This window comes from Protomyctophum parallelum (assembly GCF_964188405.1).
Source record: "Protomyctophum parallelum genome assembly, chromosome: 10".
Lineage (NCBI taxonomy): Eukaryota > Metazoa > Chordata > Actinopteri > Myctophiformes > Myctophidae > Protomyctophum > Protomyctophum parallelum.
Window position 1 is genome coordinate 38,729,132 of NC_139704.1, and position 20,461 is coordinate 38,749,592.

General features: G+C 41.6%; 1 protein-coding gene across 1 annotated transcript in view; it reads right to left on the reverse strand.

Moving 5' to 3' along the window:
• Positions 1–20,461, reverse strand: part of wdr27 (WD repeat domain 27) — a gene marked incomplete at both ends in the record, with an annotated part of 86,438 nt that overhangs the window by 33,224 nt on the left and 32,753 nt on the right. The window contains 4 exons of the mRNA XM_083775032.1: positions 9,885–9,982; positions 14,479–14,600; positions 16,014–16,108; positions 18,949–19,082. Of these exons, the coding sequence (XP_083631158.1) occupies positions 9,885–9,982; positions 14,479–14,600; positions 16,014–16,108; positions 18,949–19,082 (449 nt within the window). The remainder of the gene's footprint in view (positions 1–9,884; positions 9,983–14,478; positions 14,601–16,013; positions 16,109–18,948; positions 19,083–20,461) is intronic.

Sequence of the window (20,461 nt, forward strand, 5' to 3'; positions counted from 1 at the left end):
CCTCCGAATGGCAGTGCTTCGGAATGCCAGTGTGTAACCGTTCTACAAAGCACTGGGCATTGGTTGTTAGCGGCGGTTTTCTCATGGTGTCCAAAAGGCCCATTCATTGAACTTGGAAATTAAACTGGTGTCCAATTAATACGCTATTCATCACTTTCATATGTTTCTTGTTTAACATGATGAATGGATTTTGTGTAGGCGTGGTCATGTTCAGACATAACATTCAAGGAATTTGTTCCAGCACAGTTTAATGACACACACTGCACCTGCAGTGTGTGTCATTAACGATATTTTGTTGTTACAGAATGGACTAGGGGTGCTTTGCATTTAAAGTTTCATACTGAGACTGTAGTGCATTCAACAACTTCAACAGGACTGTCGGGGAATGTAAATCATAGATTTATTTTGCGTGACGCCCTGAAACTGATCCACGTATCCAAAATACAGGACCTTTACTTGGAGCGGAGCAGTGTGGAAAAATTACTGGTACTCACATTTTTTTACTTAAGCAAAATAATCATACGGCAACGTAGTAATACTCTGTCAAGTCAGGAATTAAAAATGTACTTGAGTAAAAGTACAAAAGTAAAAAGTAGTCATTGTGCAGAATGTCCCAAATCTTTTGAAAATAGCAGATCTACAAACCCACAATGCTTGTAGATAGTCTATTTTCAGATAGGCGAAATGTGTACAGAGCTGAAGTGTGTATGTTTTGTAATAATAATCAAAATCTATAAAGTAACTAGCCACTAAAGTTGTCAATTAATTGTAGTGGAGTAAAAATATTTGCTTCAGAGTTGTACAGGGCTGGACTGAGACAAAAATTTGCCCCGACATTTTTCGATAAATTTGGCCCAGACTGGCCCACCACAACCAGCGCGCAGATACGACTTTTCGGGTCGAGGCCCATACAAATACTTGAATTACAAGCCCTTAGCACCCACCACATTTACAGTAGGCCTACAACATAAATGATACAGAACCAACAGACAACTAATTTAACATTTGGCCCAGACTGGCCCACCAGAGGGTCGGCCCACCGGCCTATGCCTGGTACGTCCTGTGGCCAATCCAGGCCTGGAGATGTAGTGGGGTAGAATTAAAAGTACTAAGTACAGTACTCATGTAAATGTACTTAGTTACTTTCCACCACTGTAGCAGAGTATTTAAAACGATGTTTCCACCACACAGTTGACCCTGATAAAGGCCCATGCAGGCCGAAACGCGTTTGTCGTGTTTTTAACCCTTTTAATATGAAATAAAGGATTTTTTCTACTTCAACTGGACAGAGCTGCCTTGACCCTCTTTTAAGTTCGCCACCTTATATCTCCTTCCACAGTGACATTGACTCAAGGTATAGAACTCTTTAAGAACTCTTGTGCTTTGCTATATGAAACCCTCTCCAAAGAGCACCGGTCTACAGTTTTCTCTGCATAAAGGCCCACGTAGCGCTTCTTCTTTTCTTTTTCCACACTGTCCGAGGAGCCGCCGCCGCAGCAGGGAGCAGGAAGCTGAGCATGACTCAAGCAAAACACAACAAAAAAAGAAAAAGAAAAAGACCCTTGTAGGTGAGGAGCGAGCAGGCCCCCTACTGTGACTGCTATGCTCATTCATACTGGCCACAGCAGCGTGTAATGGCTTTACCATGCTGCCAGCGCAGGCCAGCCACAGCTACACACAACAGCTCTTCCAAACGGGACAGGCCCCGCTGTTGTGTCCGGGGGATCTTCTCACAGGTCCTGGTGAGAGCATGTCTTTGGGCTTTCGGCCTGCTAATCTCATTTTAAGACGGACCGAAACTAGGTCATATTCAATGGTGGGTGACCGTATAACTGGAATTTAATGTACGCACCGAGTGAGTTGCATTGCGTGGGGTTGGAAATCTCTCTCACATTGACCATGAATTTGAACAATGCTACCGATCGCCGCTTCTCACTGCTCTACACATATCACATACATATAAAGGCATTGATGTCTTGTAGGCACTTATTCGCAAATATAGGTCAAATCTTTGCTGCCACAGAGGGACATTTTCAACTCTCATAATGATTATGCATAGTTTAAGCACAGTCAACATTCCACGCCAACGCATACGCAACATATTTCAACTCTTTATTTTGTTGTAAATTAATGCTCATCATGCAAGAGCTTGTAGTTCAGCTATTTTCACTATTTTTTTTAAAAGGACAGTGAACCATTTTTAGACCACTGCATAGGAAGGTCCAATCCTCGTTTGGAAATTGGAACCTATAAAACTTTCTGAATCCACCAGTCTTGAGAGTCATCAAGATAATCAGCAGGGATAATGGTGCTCATTAAATGCATAATGGTTGTTGTCGGGCAGAAACCTCTTATCTCCATATCGAAAATGTGTTTTTTTTCCCCTATACTCGATCTTGCTACAGCGTCACACAAAAGTATCAAAAGTAGTAGATCTAGAAATGTGGTGTGAAGAGGCATGTTTTGAGTCTTAGATCTGCTACTTTTGCTATTTTTGAATTAGTTTTTGGACACCCAACAGAGACGATATTAACTATCTGTCTAAATCAACACCTTAACTAAATATACAATAACTAAACATACATTTCACTTGAATTGGATTGCAATACTTAACAATTTCAAAATCATATTTAAACTAGAAAAAGTGCCCTTCTGGGCACAGGTCTCCACCAGGTTATCCACAGATCCGTGCAGTTAGAGGTAAAAACACTTTTGGGCCAGTTATAGCGCCACCTTGAGGCTGAGTTGAAATTGTTCATGTGGCATTTCGTCCTCGGCCTAGTGGGAATGTGCGTGCACAATTTCAGGGAAATCACGCGATGTGTTCATGATTTGCAGCATTTTGTTTGAAACTGAGCACTCCTGTGAACTTTGGAAGCCAATCTTAACCAATCAGGATGGAGTCTGAGAAATCTGAAAGACCCGTTTCGTTGAATGGCTCTAGAGAGACTGTGTACTAATTTGCGTGATGTTTGGACAAAATCTGTAGGTGTACTGTGAAAAAACTTGTTTTGCACAAAGCGGCCTCCTGGTGGCGCTATAACAGGCCGTTCTGGAAAGTTTGGGGCAGAGGTTCATGGTTGGCATCCAGGGAGTGTGTGTGCAAAATTTGGCATCGACCGGGTTAACGGTGGCTGAGATTAGCTGGTCACGGACGGACGGACACACGGACACACGGACACACGGACGGACGGAGTGCAAAACATACTCTCCCCATGCCTTCGGCTGGTGGAGACAAAAATAAAAAGACATTACCGTCACCAAAGGCCAGCTAGCTGGCCCTGGCACTTGAAAGTAAACGCCCAGCAGGGCAAACTCGAAATCTGATTGGCTAAGGAACCTGTCAATCTCTATATTGCTCCCATTCATTTCAACAGCAAGGGGATTCAGTGGCGTTTCTGAAGGCCTGACGGTAGAGATTTTTACACAGAGACAACACAAGGAAATAATCTCATTGGTTAAAAAAAAACAAGCGCTGTTGTACCTACACAGAATGGAAGCAGAGCATCCAGCCTGTCTGAGTGAGAAATAGTGCAGTGGCAGCGAAATAAACATAATATATAATATTTGTTAAAAAGAAAAACGTATTATAAAATATAGGGCCAGCAGAGAAGGCCTTGCTGGCCCTGACGGCCCACCACTGGTGAGGACCAATTATATGAGGATAGGCTGTAAATGGATGAAGTCGTCCTTTTAGAATATCAGAGCATATAAACAGCTAAAATATTTCCGCCATTGTTTTTCTGTTCTTTGAATAACAATATCTAATTTGTTTTCTGACAAAATGTCAAATGTCTTGCATCCTCCCTTGTGGTTGAATTAAATGGGCATTCATCTGGGTTAAAAATGATTGCCTTTTAGAGAACATTGGATGACTGATACGATTGATCCTATCCACTGAACCGTATAAGGCATAAGATACAAGTATGAATGTATTGCACGATGGAAATTCCACCAAATTTGAGGGAAATATATCACAGAGTTAAAGAGAAACAGACCACCATGTGTTCTCTGTCAAACCTGATGAATCTAGCACAGTAGATCCCAAACCTGTTTAGCTCGAGACCCAAGCGAGAAATGTTATGTCTCCCTGGGACCCAAACAAGGGGACGTATGGTATGGGTGGGACCGATGACCGTCAGAGAGCAGGGATAGTTATCCCTGCCTCCCTTCTGGCTTCAAAACTATGGAATACACTTCCATTGCAGATTCATTCCCAATGTTCCGCCGTAGTCTGAAAACGCACCTATTCAGACTCCATCTTAGCCCGTAGCACTTGCCGTAGTACTTGCCCTAGCCTCGACCTCCTACAGGCTTATGCATAGGCTCAATTTATGTAACTTAAATAGCACTTTACGACACGTAGACATAGCACTCTATAGTGTATAGTATACACATAGTTTCCTTAGATAGATAAACCTTGTGGTTTCTGCCTGACAGCGACAATATAGCATGCATGCATGCATGCATGTGTGTTTGTGAAAGTGGTTATAAACTGAAATGCCTGTCTAATTGTGTAATTCTAATAAAGCTATGCATCATTAACAGTGAGGATAACCAAACAAACTGAATGAACACAAACCATAGTTGTTTTGTTTTTTTACTAGACAGCCATTTATCAGCATTGTTTATCGACCGGCACAATATAGTATAATGAATTAACTCCTTTAATGATGTTCCCCAGACTAAATAACAATCGTTAATTTCCTTTTTGTCTTGCGAGGGGAAAAAAGCTGTAAGGACCCAACCGTAAAAAGGTCAAATTAAATATGAGTGTCATTTAAATGGACCTCATCTTGAGAGAGAATGCAGAGTGGGTGTTTACTTAGTAAGTACATTTACTCAAGTCCAAATATTGAGGTACTTTTACAGTTTTACTTAACTTGCCAATGTCCCTGTACTTTATACTTATACTCAGAGGCAAATATTTTACTATTTAACTCCAATACAATTAATTGAAAACTTAAGTGACTATAGTTACTTTGTCTATTCTAAAATAACAGATATACAAGCTCACAATGAGCTTGCAGATCTGCTATTTCAGAGAATTTTAATCTGCTATTTTAGAAATTTGGGGAAAAATGGAAAATTGAAAACATTGAGTACTTTCACTTTTGTACTTTTTGATGGCAATACTTTAGCACTTTTACTCCAAGTTAAATTGTGAACGTATAGGCCTTTTACAGTAGGCCTACGTCGCAACAGAATATTTCTACATTGTGGTATTGCTACTTCTACTACTACAAAAATTTAAAAACAAATCGCAGTACTTCTTGCACCACAGCTTACAGCCTCCTGCGTGATTTTATGTTCCTCTCTTGCCTGCCAGGCACATTTCTAGACACTTAGAAGTTGGACTGCGGGAAAGGTATACTCTCACTTCTCTCCAGGTTCGGCCTGCTCCTCATTAGAACAACGAGATTACAAAGGCTTACCAACGGTCGATAAACTTTTTCTTTTTAAATACCCTCATATTTCCTGGATGTTTGTGTGATAGCTCAAGCAAGAAGCAATGGCGCGTATAGTCCTCCCGTGGTGCGGTGGTCCACGTGTCATCAAGCCCAAGTTCTCCGAACATTTGCTTTTGTTTTGTAAACTATAAACGGTAATAGCAAAATGTACACGGAAAGGATTACTTCATGGCTTTATGTGTAGTATATAATAATAAATAAGTAAACCCAGAAACTAGGTGCATAGGTAGGATAAAAATAATAACCCCACTGTTAAGAATTAACTTTGTTAAAGCCCTACATTACCAGTGTAGCCTAGCACTCCTTTCTAACTGGATCAGAGATGACAATAACGAGATACAACACCAGTAGACCTTTAGATACCCTACGACTGTTCACAAATCAGTGGTTCATAAACATTCTTCATTTCAAGGACCCTGATTTTTGGTATGCATTATTACGCTACGGACCCCCATAGGCCATAACTTGGATTTTGAGTGTACAAAATCCATGTGTGCACTCTCAGAGTTTCAGAACTGTAAGGGCCATTTATCCAAGTATCAATAATTTAGCTGGGGACCCGGTTGGAACTGGATCTGACCCATTGTGTCCAACAGTGTTGGGCAATATTACTCAAGAGAGTAATATGTTACTTATTACATATTAGTCCTTAAAAAAGTAATATTAGCCTTTATCACTTACATTACATGGAATGGATTGGAATATGTAATATTATGTGCTATTGTTTTACAAAGCAAATGGGAATAATATTACCGTTTTGGCAGAGTAATACCTACACTACTCGTTACTGGGTAAAGTAATAATATTTCAGTAATATATTACTAGTAACTAGTTACTGCCCAACACTGGTGTCCAATAGATATGCTTCACTAACCCAACAGCTGTCTGTCTGTCTCTCTATAGGACTACCACAGCCATGAATTCATAACCACTTGAATGCTAGCGTCCCTATTGTGGGGCGAACACTGGCAGAGAAAAGCTCACAAGCTCACAGCTATTTTCAGTTAAGAGATGTCGTGCTGAGGGAAAGAAGGGGCAGACCTATAGTGGGACCCCTGCAACTAAGTGGTACCTCCAGGGTTTAAGTGATTCAAATAGGGAGGATGAACTCAAATGTCGAATGTTCATTTACAATAGAGTGAAAATGTCAGCCATTGCTTTGAACGAGGAAAGCACAGTGGCCCTGAACAAATATGAAGTTGGTCTGATATTTCGTGAGCATCTACACTCTACAGTATGAAGACAAAATAACTGATATGGGACCAATATCATGGACATCCGTCACCTGTGCACCTAGGGGTTAGCTTTATTTGGACAAAATGAATAGCAGACATGTCTCTGAGAGCTTTGGACAGATCGTTGACACTATATGGAGTAGAGCCCGGCCGATATATTGGTTTGGCCGATATATCTTCAATGAAACAAAAAAAATCTAATAAATAGCAGACCACTAGTGTTCAAATTGGGATTGGCATCGGACCCAAAAATCTGGCATCAGTCAGGCTCTAACAGGGAGTGTCTAAAGAAAACAGAACCTTGACCTAAGCTGCTCCCATCAGCTTTATGTCTCACATATATAAAAAGTGACACTAGAGTTTTGCGGGACAAAAGTTGTCATTCTTTGGTCAGCTTGTGGAGTAACAAAAACAAAGCAAAGATGACGTGAACGGGGGAACTGTGCAACTGGTGAGATATTTCTTTCAAACATCCATATGTTTTCACCTCGGAGGAGTTACGTCTGCGCTGGGCTGAACGATGACAGGCTTCTGAACCAGAAGTTGACCTGGAAACCAGGCACAAATATTTATCAGAGTGGAAGAAGGGTTTCGACGGTGTCTGAGACGAGTAGATGAACATGGAGGCAGTCTCAGACATAAAGGAATGAAAGACTTAAGTAACGCCTTGTGCTGGGCCAAACCAAAGGTTTAAATACATCCATCAGGGGCACCTTGAATTATCATCCTTATATGGCATCCTGCTGATAAAAATCCAAAGAAAGGAATGCCATTCCCAGTTCATGTTCACAAAGAAAAGAGTTGTACTTATCAGCCCTGGAATTTTAGTATTAGAAATGCTGATTAATACAAGGTCTCACTCTTAATTGACTATTGTATAGTCCTGTGTGCAATGTGTATAACTGAAAACTTGCAGGATTTGTAATTAATTCTTAGCCCTACTGTATATCGTTGCTGTTTAGCAGAAACCTCGTATCTTCGATTGTTTAACATTTTATGTAAATTATTTTGTCATACTACAGTGTGTGAACAAAGTAGCAAAATAGCCTATCTATGTAACTTATCATCTTTAAACTATATGTAGGGCTAAAAATGTGTTTTGTGTATTTCTAAGCAAGAAAATAATAAATCTGAGGCTGGTCTTTTCAATAAATATTTTGGTGGAGGACGCGCCATCAGATTACTGAAGCAGAACATATGGTTAATTTATGGTCGTCATGATTCCCTGATTCAAGTCCAATTCCTGAGGATTCAAGGAAACATAGATCACATTTGTACACCCTCAGGGTTAAATTAAAGCTGCAATTTTATTTAAATGAATATAAAACGTTGTGGGATGGGGTGATGGCTGATTTAAGCAGTCACATCTGGCCCGAGTCAAACTAATTGGACTCAGAGCTAGGAGGTGTGACTACACACCTGTTGTGCATCGATGCACACAGGATAAATCAGTCATCCCCACAAACATTCTGGAAGAGACAGCCTCTGTCATGGCAGGTGGTTATATCTGCATTTTATCTTGTTTATTTCCTGGCTCTCTACCACGTTATACACCAAGGCATGGCAAGCAGTTTGGTGGCCACATGGAAATAAAGAAAACCTTTAACTTGAAACCGGCCTCTGTCCAACAATTGAGTCTGTCACAAACGCTATTTTAACCAATACTGTACGTCGGTAGAGTATGTTAATACAATATAGCATGGGTGTCAATCATGGGGGGATGCGTGCCCCCACAAAGTCACTTCAGTTCAGACAATGCAGCTGTGATAATAAGTAAATAATGACGACGGCAGCTTTATAAAACCATAAAAAAGACGCCTGTATCCGTGCGAGCGCGAGTGTCCCCTGCTAGGCTTTAGCTGGATTTGCGTGCCTGATAACTAGTACATGTGCAGTGGTTGGAGGAGGTCTTCTATCGGGACTTTAGACCCTGGTGTCGGGTAGAAAGCCTTACAGTACTGCCGGACACTCATGAGTGCAATGTCCCCTGGGCTCTGCATGGCCAAGTGAGCACTGCCTCTTGGTTGGCAGGTACAAAGAACATGTGTCAAAATGGCGGGGTCTGCGGATCGGCGGGTCCAACGGAGGTCCCCGCGGAGGTCAGCACGGGCGTCCGTGGTAGTCTGCGTGGTGGGGGTCCGAATGTGTTACTGCTAAATCAGCGCGATGTTGTGTCACAAACCTACACGCAATAATCATACTAATATGGGAGGGGGGGGGGGAACACAACGGAGACAGCGCTTCTTTCACCTGACAAATATCACTATGTCTATGTGATCATTTCTTGTTTTACTTTCTTTATATGATGATTTCCTGTTTTTCATAGAAATGTAATTTGTACGTCTTTAATTGTTCTGATGAATTGAAAATGGAGGACCCTGTTTTATAGTGCTTTTCATGGTTTCATCCCCAAAGTAGCAGTTTTTGTATAGAGGGTATGCGTGTGACATCATCATCATATGCGGAAGTTATGCAGGAACACCTACTAAGTTGCAAAAAACTACTTTCTGGCCTTGACAGACCATACATCCAAACAGAAAAGTCCTATCTGATTATATTAAACAACGTTAAACAACATTAAACTCACTTTGCCAAGTCACTTTGCCACTCGATTTCCCATTCACTTTATGTATGCGCATACCCTCTATTGAATTTCTTTCGTTTGAAATGTACCCATTGTACTTTTTTTCCCAAACAATGAATTCAAACATGGAAGTTATGGATTGCAGCTGTGCAGGGAGGCAATCTTGGTACAGTAGGTGTTTTGTTCCCTCGTTTTACCGTTCAAATGGGTAGGGCGGATGAGTTATAGGATATATTAACCCAAGGTCTACAAAGGCCTTCTAAATAAGTAGTTATCACACTTTCAAGATTTCTCTACGTTTACAAAATAGCAGATGCAAGCTCGCAGCACTGCACGACATGACGCACTGCCTGTGATTTACTTTTTTAATAGCCAATGCCAACATAAAAAATTACACCTGTTTTAATGGATAGTTTTGTTTTCCGTTTGGTTAATGTATTTAGACCTCGTTCTGTCCATTTATACCATTTATTTCTATGGAAACCATATGTGATCTCCTCCGACGTGTGCAAAACTCCTCCTTCCTTGACATACGTAGGAAGGTATATTTAAACCACACCAGGGGACATGTGGACAGGAACTTAAAGTACAAACCTGAGCGTACGGAGGTCCCAAAGTTTGACACCATCGGTGACTGCACTGGTGAGGAAGAGGTTGTAGGAATCTGGAGCCTGCGTGCTGTACATGGAACCCTGTTGATGCAGCAATCACACACACAAAAAGGCCTCCACTACATCAGCATATACTTGTAAATGATCTGTTTAACTCTGAATGTGTACACAATATGGAACCAAATGCACCCATAGGGAAATAGGTTAAGATGAGCCTTACATTTTTGGAAGAACAACACAACGTTTAATACAATCATGATGGAGCAATGCACACATCACGTTCTCATACACCCTTGGAAACAAAACACTTTTTGCCTAGAAAATGTAGTTCACAAATTATTGATCGATAGCTGAAAGTGCCTTCCTTAGCTACACTCATGAGGGTGGGGTAAGTTGATCTAGCAAAAAATATGATATTTCTCTATGTTCCAAAGCTATAACCTTCATAGAATGTATTCTATGAAAGTTATAGCTTTGGAATGAATGAAATTAATGAAAAAAAAAACAAAAAAAAACAGCTTTTCTCTCTTCATAAACTACATGTTTTTAATAAGTCATGTACTGGCAATGCAATGTACAGTAAACTACCTTGTTTTTAGATGACATATCTTTACCCAGTGGCTTGACTTACCCCGTTCTCCCAAAGTGTCCATTTATTTACATTTGTACGCTCTGTATTACAAATGGCTAAATGAACACTGAGGATTTGGCTGTGTAGCTTTCATTTGCCAACAGCCAACATATCATTGCTTCAGGACAGGTACAATAATAGGCGAGAGCCACAGAGAAAGTCAACAGAGTAGGCTTCAGTGCATCTAGAAGTAAAACCTGCTCCATTTCCCTGCCGGAATGGAAACTCATCTGTCACTACATTTGTCATTCTTTTCCATCTCCTGTCCAGCATTCTGGGATTCAGACTATAATTAGACTGAATTAAAAAATGACTCAATAAAACAAACCAACATACTGTAGCTCACTGTGACTATAACAGCATGCGCCATCCCTTGACGTTCACACAAAATTATTAGATTGCATGATGTCGGAGTATGCGCGCGTGCATATGCATATGTGTGTGTGTGTGTGTGTGTGTGTGTGTGTGTGTGTGTGTGTGTGTGTGTGCATGCGCACATGCACGTGCGTGCCTGCGCATTGTTTGGATTTCCAGTCGGGAGTGTGGGAAAGTGAAGTCTGAGAGAGCATTTCCAGTTCCATTTTCCGAGAAGTGCTCCACTCTGACAATTTCCAGGTGATCTCTAGGCAGCGCCGAGACGACGGAAAGTTGAAGTGGGAAAAGCTACTTCACACACACTGTAGCTCCTGCTGATGTTTGGTGAGCATGGGGACAGGGATGGGAGGAGGGGGGTGATGTTATGTGTGCCGTCTCCAGGCAGGGGCAATCCCTTATGATCCTCAGGCATTAACCCCCCCCGAGGCGTCCAGGCGAAGGGCCACACGTTGACGCAACGGTCAAGCTGAGTCAACACACCGCAGGCAGTCGGCGGTGCAGTGCACACACAATAGCTGGCGTGACAGCGAGCGAGCAGGCAACCTTGGGAGCGAGGAGGGGGGGGGGGGTGGGGGGGGTGGGCGCGTAGTCGGGTTGCATGGGAGAGACGGCCGTCCCAGCTGAGCGCACAGTGGCGGCTGGCCAGCTGAACGCACAACGGCCGACCAGCTGAACGCACACAACGACAGGTTAAGGCATTTAATCCACGCCAGTGGTTGTAGTGTGTCTAGTTAATCCAGGCTGCCCCCTGGGTGACGTACCGACGGACCCCTCTGTGCACGTCAACACGTGAGCTCTCTACCCAGCACTGTGAAAACGCAGAGTGTTCATTTAACACCAAGGGGGGAAAAGGCACTCCTGGGGCTTCTTAGGGTCAGTGGGATTGAACTTCACTCTAGTTCTGGTTATGTCTCCCTGTCCTCAAACGGGAATTAGACAAGCATTTGTGGGATATATAGAGAATAAACAAGGGCTGGAAATGTGTGGAAAAGATAATCCTCCTCATTGTTAGCAATGCAAAACTGGCGTGAATTCCTATGACATGGGAAGAAGTCAGAAATTGCTTTTCGCCGAATAAAACGCAACATGCTGAATTAATTTGACAGCTATAAAGGAAATTTGGAATAATATGCATAAGTCTTGTATAATTTATTGGACAAGTATGTGTTTACGGCACACATACAGTATTTCCATATGGTGCGATGTAGAAACCATCCTTAATGTTTAACATCGCTCATTATGTCAGCTTGTGAATTCACTGCACTCCCTAGTTGTTAAGACACCAACGATCCGTGTCCACATTAGTCCAACGGTACATACAGTGGGAGTAGATCCACAGAAACCCAAAGCACATCATGGAATGCAATTACGCAAAATGGCCATCATCCAATCTGGAATCTCCTCCTGCCATCTCCCTTGTCAGTCTTAATCCTGCAGCACCAGGGATTTATATCCATACACTCAGCATGATGAATAACACTCAGGATGGCTCGACCCGTCCGTCTCTCATGGAAAAAAAATCACATAAAGGATTTTTCCCCCTTTTCGCCGAACGTCTCCTTGTTCGTTCACGGCACGCCACAACCGGACACTTTTATCCCCCCATTATAAGAGATATGCTTCTTATGTAACAGTAACGGCATCTGCCAAAATAAATCAGACACTCCAAAAGGAAGCTGGATATATGGGTGTCACAGAGAAGAATGCGATGCCAACCCCAAGCTTATCCTTCATGTTATGAAGGGCAACCTTTTTATTTGAACCACGCGAAAGCTATAGCGTCCCGATTCTCCTGCAAAATTATGGTGAAAAGAGCTGATCGACGAGCTCACAGCATGTCACAATTTGTGATCTGCAATTTTGTCAAAGATATAATTGAGGGAAAAAGGAGGACTCATTCACTGGGGAATAGGGTATACGTGGTTAATAAGAGGCGTAGGCCTACGCGCAAATAGGATTACATCACAAATAATATTACATCACAAATAATATTGGTCCCCACTGCCCCACTCCTTGGGGTGTTTTATGCACACTTGAACACACGTGACGTTTTTCCTCTGCATTTACCCTTCCTATAATCAGTGAGCAACCAGGTCTTGCTCAGGGACACACATCAACACATTGCTGGCCTGGCCTGGAAAAGAAAATATTGGCATGAATATGACCCCATACTGGAATCGTACCTGGAACAACCAAGGGCTCCTGCTGGCTCCCCACGCATCCTCACTAACCACTCATACAGTATGGGTGGGCGCCCCCATTGCTGCTGTCCAAAAATAATTACATTTTAATTCATATCAACTACTATAATTTACTACTTGGGCAAGAGATTCTTGCTTCCAATAAAGTGGAATGATACCGAAAAAGGTTTAATCACTGGAAACTAGCTACTAGCCATACGGAATTCAAACCTTCATTCCGATGCTGCCACCATAATGCATACCCTGTCGTACATACTGTTGCCTGCTGTGAAAATAGGCCGTCTACAAGCTCATAACGCGTTGCAGTGCAATGCATTTGAGCTTGTAACATTTTGGCAAGCGACACTGACATAATGGCAAGTATAAATCAAGCTCTATAGTGTAATAATCTCTATACTCTTCCCAACTCTAACAGTCTTTAAAGACTTTAAAAAAAGTCACTCAGGGAATTATTGTAATTTCCATCTTGATGACTTTAGTGTGAACTATGCATGGGAAGCAATGGAACACAGGCTACAGCTCCTTTATGCAATGTCGTTTCTAAAATAAACTAAATAAAAATAAAATGACCGCAACCAGGCTGATGTTGCAGTGACATTATAAAGGACTGAGACTAGATTTAAAAGGATGCTTTGACATTCCCATTTTTTGTTAGTTATTTTCTTTATCAGTCACATTGTATGTAGGGTAAAGGGTTGTTACATAAGGGTTGTTATTTCCCCGATTTGATATAAGGCAGAAACCATGCAGTTTGCAACACTGTATGTGGTAGCTGCCTCCAAGAAATCTCTGTGCAAAAAAAGTCCTTTTCAAACCGAACAAACGGAAGCACACAGTGGCGGCTCCAGACCATTTTTACTGAGGGTGCTGAAAGGGACCTTGACTATTAAATGGAGGTGCACTGATTTTTTTTAATCCCTTAAAAACTCGTCTTTGGGCGGCTTTTTGCGTTTTTCTTCCCCCAATAAATTGGCCAGAATGACATTTGTGATGATTTGATTGACTGAGCACGGAACGTGATGTATAATTGGGGAGCTTTTACAGTCATGCTATAGCAATTTCACACCAGCAAACAAGCAAGCAATAATGCAGCAGGGTGACATGAGAGAGTGAACTTAATGAAATGAGTAGACTAGACTAAACAACTGTATGCAAGGTCCATTCTTTTGGTTGAGGATTTATTGGGGTGCTATGGGCTTCCCCCATGGAAGCGCACATGGATAATGGTGGACGTCAGTTTACTGAGGTAAAAAAAAAAGAAGCAACTTTTCAATCCATCTGTGGGTGTATTATTTTCTTTATTATTAATTTACATAAACATCTAATCTGCATACCCGTTAATATCCATATTATGGTTCATATTGGCTTACCTTGTTTTGTGTAATGCAGTGGATGGCTCTGCTGTGGGCATCGGACACTTCTGATGCAACAGCGCCCTTGTTCATGTCAAACACCTGAATGGAGCGATCAGAACCGCAAGCCAGTACAATGTCTTAGGAGGTGCTAAGGACGATGGTCAATCCAATACAGGCCTACTGTACCTAAAAATAGTACAAATGTAGATCAATTATATTGACTAGAGTGGTGCTCGTTGGGCACTGCAGGCCTACTTGGAACGATGCAAGTTGGAAATGAATGCCCCACCCAGTTATTACGTCTGTGTCCCTTTTATGCCCATATATGGAGTTCTTTGTCAAATGCAGATGTCAGAACACATTGTGATGTCAGAACAGGTCAGCTCCATATATGGAGATCTAGGGGTGATCAGGTGTGATCAATTGCCTAATTTGGGCCCTGTCCAGAGCCTGGGCAGAGGCGACTCAGGGCCGGGCACTGCACTCCCTGTGGTAGTGTGGAACGCGTGTCACATTTTACATTATAGACGTATGTACATACACACGCACAGAGACTTGATGCATTTATAGATAGATAAATCTCCACACTATTGCAACTCCATTCCTAGGTAGTAAAAAAGATCCATATTTTATTTCTGTAGTGATAATTTAACTCTCCTCATTGGTTAATTTTGTACAGTTAAATGAACACTGAGGATTTTACTGTATAGATACCAGCCAATAAGAATATAGTACGTTTTACATATCCATTTTGTAAATTGTGTCTATGGATGTTCCACTATTTTGTTCCTACCTGAAAATGTCTTACAATACAGAGGAGACAAATCTACTCCACTGCCAAGCAGCACACCGGTAAATAGCTATTCGTACAAACATACAGTACAGTATACGGTAGCTCTAAATGGGCTCCACCGTTCAGTGGATTTATTAGAAAGCAAATGTATTGTAAACCTTTAACAAGGAGTTGCACTGGAGACATTCCTGAAGAATTAAAGAGAGTTGGATCATTTAGCGGTAAAGTCAGCTGTGGCGGCTGGGCTGGGGTGGGGGTCTTTTTATGCAGAGGTCTGTGGTTGATGAGCCCTCCAGTGCATGAATGAATAGGACTACTTAAACTAAAGCCACAGATTTAACGAATAAACACGTTGCCGTCAGTGTTTTAAAGATGCAAACCTTTTAAACGTATTAAAAGGAATACAAAGTTGAACTATTCCGTATGATAGAGTATGTCAATACAATAGAACTAGTATCTGCAGCGGTTGGAGGTGGTCTCCCTACTCCTCCAGTAAGAGATTTAGAACCTGGACTCAAGTAATACTGCCTGAAGCTCATAAACACAATGCCAAGCAGAAGCTACTAGAGGTCTCAATGGGCCTAAAAAAACCCATATGGAATATATCATGGATCCCGAGGCTCGCCCCGACCTGACTAATTAGCATAGTTTTTCGTCCCGGCACTAAAGTTCAAATCCCCAGTAAGACATAAAGGTTAATTCCTGGTGTTAATTATTAACACATTTATTACAGCAACAGTAAGTATAAAAAGGATACAGGAGAAGAAATCGTTGATTGCAGACATGGCAGTGATTTCTGTTGCTGGTGTCTCAAGGCATTTTACCAGCTTGAGGACACTCCTTTGCTGATATCTGGGAGAGAGAATTATCATCATTTTAAGCATCCGAGGTTACAAAGTCCCGATGGTTACACAATGTCAGCTGTGCAATGTCTTTTGATGTGTACAGTATGTTTTAATCATCTATTAAATAGACTAGAGCAGTGGTTCCCAGGGGTCCCCAGGGGTCCTTGAGGGAGTTCCTGGGGGTCCCCAGCTAAATGATAGTTTGGAACCAAATGGACCCTTATGGGTCGGTAACTCTGAGAGTGGACAAATGGAACCAAATTGACCCGTTATCATAGTTAAATTTAGAAAATAAATTGGGGGTCCCAGAGATATAAATGCCATTAAATGGGGGTCCGTAGACTAATGGATGTCAAACTGGGGGTCCTTGAAATTAAACGGGTTGAGAATCACTGCTAGAGGCGTAAAAACCTTGTCTTATGGGGGTCCCTGGCATATCTTTTCAAATGGGGGGCCGATTAGTGCCGATTTGGGGGTGCTTGACATGAAAAGGTTTGGGAACCACTGGGCTAGAGAGAGGGCACAGTGGCACAGGCAGTATCGCTGTCGCCTCACAGCTAGAAGATCCTGGGTTTGAATCCTGCTGGAAAAAAGCAACACAAAAAAAGAGCTAGAGAGAGCGCAAAGCATGAACAGAGAGGAGCACATGACATGCAACACAGGTCCTTGACTAGGAATTGAGCCAGACACATTGTGGTTATGTGGTCAGCATTCTTACTGGCTGAGCCAACAAGGCACTCCAACACTGGCTTAACTATTCTACCACCTGAGAAGGCATCAAATACTCGTGATCCTGACGTGCGTGAGGCGTTGCTCACACTGCAAGCAAATCCGACTAGTTTCTCAAATCTGATCTTTTGGACTGACTGTCCACACTGGCACTGCTATCTGCAAATTGCAAGTGACGAAATCGGATTTGGGTCTTACTTACCTACACTGTTGCTTTCTGAAAATAGTCTATTTTCGGAAAGCGAACGTGTCATAGTCTACTGGAAGCTCCCATAAGTCCCATGTTAGACCCAGAAATGTTGGTTAGTATAAACTTTTGATTCAAATGTCATCTATAGGCTTAGAAGATGATATTAAACTTGGTTGCAAAAAGTTGCACACTGAGCAATTTGAGTAATTAATGTGACCATACCATTAACAACCTGTATAAGGCAAAAACATCAACATTTCATTATGCTTTAAGTAGCATGTGACATGTCAAACTAGGGAGTTTATCATTCTAAATCCATTCCAAGCATTAGTTTTGCACAAACACTCCTTGGGCTAAAAACAGCCATAGCCGTCATCACAAATATGATGAGGTCAGCATATTTGGGTGGCTATTGCTGAATTTCATCCATAGATAACATTTCTATATGTTTATACTAATCACCATTTCTGGGTTAATGAAAATTCCAGTAGACATGAGAAACAATATTAGAAATCTTTAAATCGTAGCTCAGACCACCTAGAAAAGTGGTTCAAATCTCATGTTCAGAAATCATTTCACATGTGGTTTTATGCATGCTGTTCAGACTCCGATTCCAATCTGAAACCAATCTGATTACAATCTCTCATCCCTCCAGCAAACTGAAACCTGGATAAGCCCAGGTCTGTCCTCCTGTCACACAGACGGCTTGGTGACAGTTCTGTAAGTGTTCACACGAGTCGCGTGATAACAATGCTGTTCCACTGATTGGGACAGGAAGAAGCAACATGCTCTTGCTGAAAGAGTATCTGGCCCTTTGCTTTCATTTCCCTGGCCTGCAGTGAAGCCCTGACAGCTTACAGTACACAGCCGGGCAGCCTGGGTGGTGTTGAGTGTCGGCGCTGTGCTTTGTGGTGGGGGAGAGAGACACTGTGCTTGTGGTGGGGGAGAGAGAGAGAACAAAAACAGCTCCCCAGAGACCCCACCAAATCAGCCTGATTCTTCGAATCGAAGTCTGATTCTTGAAACAAAGTCTCACAACAAATCAATTCCTTTGATCTGTATATGCTCCCAATGAGCAGTCTTAATTTCATGGACTAAAACCATGACAAAAACAAAAATTAAGCTATGATGACTAACACCGAGACTAAATATATCAATACCTTGATGTGAAGAAATGTGGAACCACTGGTTTAAACAACATTAGGAAGCAAGCCTAAATAAGCAACTACTGTACACTTTAGAAACAAGCCCCAAAAACAACAAAAACCAGCAACTGCCAATCATTTATTTACAAGCAACTTTACAGAAAAACAAGCAAAAGGTTGCTTATAATAGCAGACATGGCAACACTGGCTGAAGGAAATTAAGCAAACACAAGCCCCAGTGCCTTTCTGCCGAAACAGGTGAATATGCGTAGTAATAGTATGCTGTGGCAACATTTGTGAAAACAAAGCGTATACCGTCTGCTAACCATTCCATCCATTATCTCTGCATGGCACCCCAGTCTATCCTTAGAAATGTTCACACGGGGAACAATTAAGGTAGACTGTATTTATAGTTTAGCTAGCCATGTATGTGACGTGTAGGCAAGTGAATCTGTGCTGCTGCTGTGTGTGTGTGTGTGTGTGTGTGTGTGTGTGTGTGTGTGTCTGTGTGTATATATATATATATATATAACTTTGTTGTCTTTTTCATGCCTCTTTAATGTTTCGTTTCTTACTCTGCTGTTCTCCCTCTCCCCCCACCACCCCCTTTTCTTATTACACACCCCTTCTGGAAAACAACAACAATTATAGAGTTTATACGCAAAAACTAATTTCACACACTTCTTTAGGCTACATCTATAAACCAGAACTGTAACAATACGGTAGAAGATTCACAAGTGCAAATACTGAATGTGTCATGTGACTATTACTAACTCTACTTACCTTTTGATGTCATCTCGTGTCCGGTCAAGGTGACACAGGTAAAGGTACAGAGAAGGCCCCGACGCCATTAACAGGAACTTGTCCAAGTAATACAACTGAGCAGCCTTGATGGGTTTGGAGAACTTGTCCGCACTCTAAATAAGAAAATAAAGGACATATAAATGTAATAATTATCCAGTATACAAGCCATTCAATGTATCCTGGTAAAAGGTTCTGTACTAGCTCTGCTTGTATTTCCCTTGACACCAAATCTCTTCGCCAAAGATATTGTAGTTTGTGAGCTTGTAGATTGCCAATTTTCACCCCAGAATAAGAATCCCAGTGTTCATGTGGTTAATATAAATAACTTGTATTAATGATTTTTTATTAAACTCTAAGGGAGCAACTATAAAATGTATGTATGCTACCGTAGTCTTTACACTCTGTCCCATGAAAATGATTTCAGGCTGAGAACCTTGCTTGCTAACCACAGTCTCAAGTGTGTTAGTGCCCAGTGAAATCAGAGCTGAATTCTATGTATTGTAGAATAAAAAGCTGAAGTTGAACCCGAAATAAAGATACTAACATTTAGGTCATGTTCATGAGTTACAGTATGGGGGCATGACCACAAAATGCTGTGATTTCTTATTGTTAATCCTGCCTGAAAATATACCCCAAAGCTGAACATGAACCACTTAAGCCCATTTACTAAATAGCCGATCTACAAATGCACGTTGATGATTGGTTACGTTGGCTTTTGTGTTATTGGTATGACATGCCCAAAATAGGGATGCCATATATTTTCAGTGCCTCATACCATTTAAAAAAGCAGAGGTTTTACACCATTTCTGACACACATCGTCTCCACACTACACACTAACTTTTACTTTTGGTGTGAAACTAAGTTCAATGGTCATTTTAGGGTAAAAAAAATCCATACATATACATTAGTTGTAATGCACTGAAAATATCAGCCTCTGCGAGCTCACAGCGTTGGTTGGCTATTTTTGGCTGTAGGGTTTGGGTTTAAAATGACAAAAATAATTCATAAAATGTTGATGTCCTCACAAGAACAGTAACACATATGTGCGTGCGTGCGGAGTGGTAATATGGTACTCTTCAACTCCCATGGTCAAATGACAAAAATAATTCATAAAATGTTGATGTCCTCACAAGTACAGTAACACATACTGTATGTGCGTGCGTGCGGAGTGGTAATATGGTACTCTTCAACTCCCATGGTCAAATGACAAAAATAATTCATAAAATGTTGATGTCCTCACAAGAACAGTAACACATATGTGCGTGCGTGCGGAGTGGTAATATGGTACTCTTCAACTCCCATGGTCAAATGACAAAAATAATTCATAAAATGTTGATGTCCTCACAAGTACAGTAACACATATGTGCGTGCGTGCGGAGTGGTAATATGGTACTCTTCAACTCCCATGGGACACGGCGAAGGCCTCTCTCAGGGCCAAAACACAAACCACCTGAGGGGCTATTAGTGTATGATTCATCAGGCACTTACCCA